The sequence below is a fragment of the Kryptolebias marmoratus genome, linkage group LG15 (assembly GCF_001649575.2).
Source record: "Kryptolebias marmoratus isolate JLee-2015 linkage group LG15, ASM164957v2, whole genome shotgun sequence".
NCBI classification, from domain to species: Eukaryota; Metazoa; Chordata; class Actinopteri; order Cyprinodontiformes; family Rivulidae; genus Kryptolebias; species Kryptolebias marmoratus.
Window position 1 is genome coordinate 537408 of NC_051444.1, and position 2545 is coordinate 539952.

General features: G+C 44.5%; 1 protein-coding gene across 6 annotated transcripts in view; it reads right to left on the reverse strand.

Annotated features, from left to right (window-relative positions):
* Nucleotides 1-1350: 1350 nt before the first annotated feature.
* slc30a4 (solute carrier family 30 member 4) overlaps nucleotides 1351-2545 on the reverse strand; it is a 10121-nt gene continuing 8926 nt past the window's right edge. For all 6 annotated transcript variants that reach the window (XM_017441381.3, XM_017441382.3, XM_017441379.3 and 3 more), the window contains exon 8: nucleotides 1351-2375. In XM_017441381.3, coding sequence (XP_017296870.1) covers nucleotides 2221-2375 — 155 coding nt within the window. In that variant the 3' untranslated portion in view covers nucleotides 1351-2220. The remainder of the gene's footprint in view (nucleotides 2376-2545) is intronic.

Below are 2545 nucleotides of genomic sequence, written 5' to 3' on the forward strand. Positions count from 1 at the left end.
CACACACACACACACACACCCTCCCTCCCTCACACACACACACACACACACACACTCACACTCACACACACACACCCTCCCTCCCTCACACACACACTCACACACACGCCGGGTCAGATGATAGAAATAAGAAAAAGATCTCCTCCCCCAGAGATCTCCTTCCTCTTCTGTCAGCCTGGATCTCAGGCTGCTGCACAAACAACTTTGGAGAACATGGAGACAGTTTCTGACAAGAACAGACTCGTCCACAGATGGGTTCTTCAGTCTGAAGAACCAGAACCAGAACCAGAACCAGACCCAGGGGGAGTGAACACCATCAGGCTGCAGAACCTGCAGCTGATAATCGTTACAGAAACAATGAGAGGAAGGATGTGGAGAGGGGGTGTGTGTGGGTGTGTTTCTGTGTATGTATGGTGTGTGTGATGTCACGTAACCTAATTCCTCTGCACGCACACACACACACACACACACACGTGACCAGCAAGCTTCTTCTCCTTGTTATTAAAGTGAAAGATGGAATTCCCCCGAGGCTTAAATTAAACACATTACACCTGAAACTCTGAACTAGTTACCTTGGATTAACCTGTAAGAAGTTAACCTGTTCCTAGTTAACCTGTTCCCAGTTAACCCGTTCCCAGTTAACCAGTTAACTTCAGGGAGCCTGTAAACCCAGAACCATCTCCGTCTCTGGGTTCGGTTAGAAACTCGTCCTGCTGGTTAAACAGTAACCAGATGTTGGTGGTTTGAGTGCTCAGCTGTCGCCATGGTAACGGACACGCCCCCTCAGTCACATGACCCTCGTTAACTCTTTATTTTTGTTTTACAAACTAACCCTGTTTGTTCAGGAACATCCTGTTAAATGTTTTAAATCCTTCCTGTGAGCCGAAGACCTGAGGTTCAGGTTTATAAACTTTTTATCTTCCGTCCTTCAAACTGGTTTTATTCTTTTCTCTTCAGCATCATTCCGTTTTTAAAGCACCACCTGCTGTTCAAACAGGAAAGTTTTCATCTAAACCAGAAACTTTAGGGATAAAAAATACATTTGAACTTAAATCAGAAGCACAAACCTGCCTGAAGAGGATTTATTTGAGTGAATTTTAATATTTAGACCTTTTGTTTTCTCTAATAATGACTGATGAGTTAATTAAAATAAACTTTTATAAAAGACCAGCCGACTTCCTGTTGTTCTGCAGAACATCTGATTAGACTGTAGTTATATTTTAAATACAAATCAGGAAATATTGACTGATATTTAAATAAAAGTATCCTGATGTAAGAAAACTTAGTTCAGTAAAATAAAAACTTCAGTAATTTGTGGATTTATTCTTTAAAAAAAGACAGAAAGAGGAAAAGGTTTGAAGTCTTTATTAGAAACAAGCAACAGTAGAGTTTTTAATTTAAAGTTTCACCCGAACAGCGGAGGAAACCAAAGTTTAAAGCTCCTCAGAACAAAGCATGAAATCCTGAACGTCTCGGAGTGACGTCCTCTGCAGAACCTGGGACGAGATGTTTCAGTACCTTCTGTCAGGAGAAACATCAGGCTCCACCTGTTCACAGTCACTTCCTGGTTCTGCAGGTAAAACAAACACCTTGTGGGTGGCTGCCACGCCCAGATTTCTCATTTAAAGACACATGAACCTTCATGTGAGGAGAATAGTGTTGTCTGGTCTAAACGGCGTGGAACGCGTCAGTAACACTTGGATTGTCAGCTTCCTGCTCGCAAACACAGACACAAGGCAGAGGAAAATCAAAAAAGGGAATTTCTGTTGATCAGCTGGCTCCAAACTCTTGAGGAGAACATCTGGATGGAGAAAGTCTGCTCCTCACTCCGAACACTGTTTGAATCATCGTCACGTTCGGTTCCCTGAAGATTAAATCTTCATGTCCAGTCCCAACAGCTGGGAACAGCTGGGAACAAACAGAAAGATTAAAAGTTACCTGCAGCTTTAGGCTTTAATGGTGAATTAAGGACTGGTTAACCATTGGTTTCAGCAGCAAGCAGTCAGACTGTTACATCTTTGTAAGCGTGAAGGCATGAAGGCTCCGGAGGCTCCGGAGGATCTGAAGGCTCCGGAGGATCTGAAGGACCTGAAGGATCTGGAGGCTCCAGAGGATCTGAAGGACCTGAAGGATCTGGAGGCTCCGGAGGCTCGACTCAGAAAGGCCGTCCTCCCAGCCCTGCAGCGGGGGGACCTCCGGCCCCTCGCTGGAGGCCCTCGTTCAGGTGCTGGGCTGCTGGCAGGTTGTGCAGCTCCGCAGCGCCCTCTGTCTGTGGGTCTGGACCTGCACCGTGCACCGACTCAGACCGTAGGTGTGCAGCAGCAGGTGGCGGGCCTTGGCCTGGACGTCCTCCCAGCTGTCAGCACTAGAGGGCGCTGTGAACACAAACTGTATTTAAATACACATACAGGTGCTGGTCATAAAATTAGAATATCATGAAAAAGTAGATTGATTTCAGTAATTCCATTTAAAAAGTGAAACTTGTATATTATATTCATACATTACATACAAACTCATATATTTCAAATGTTTATTTCGTTTAATT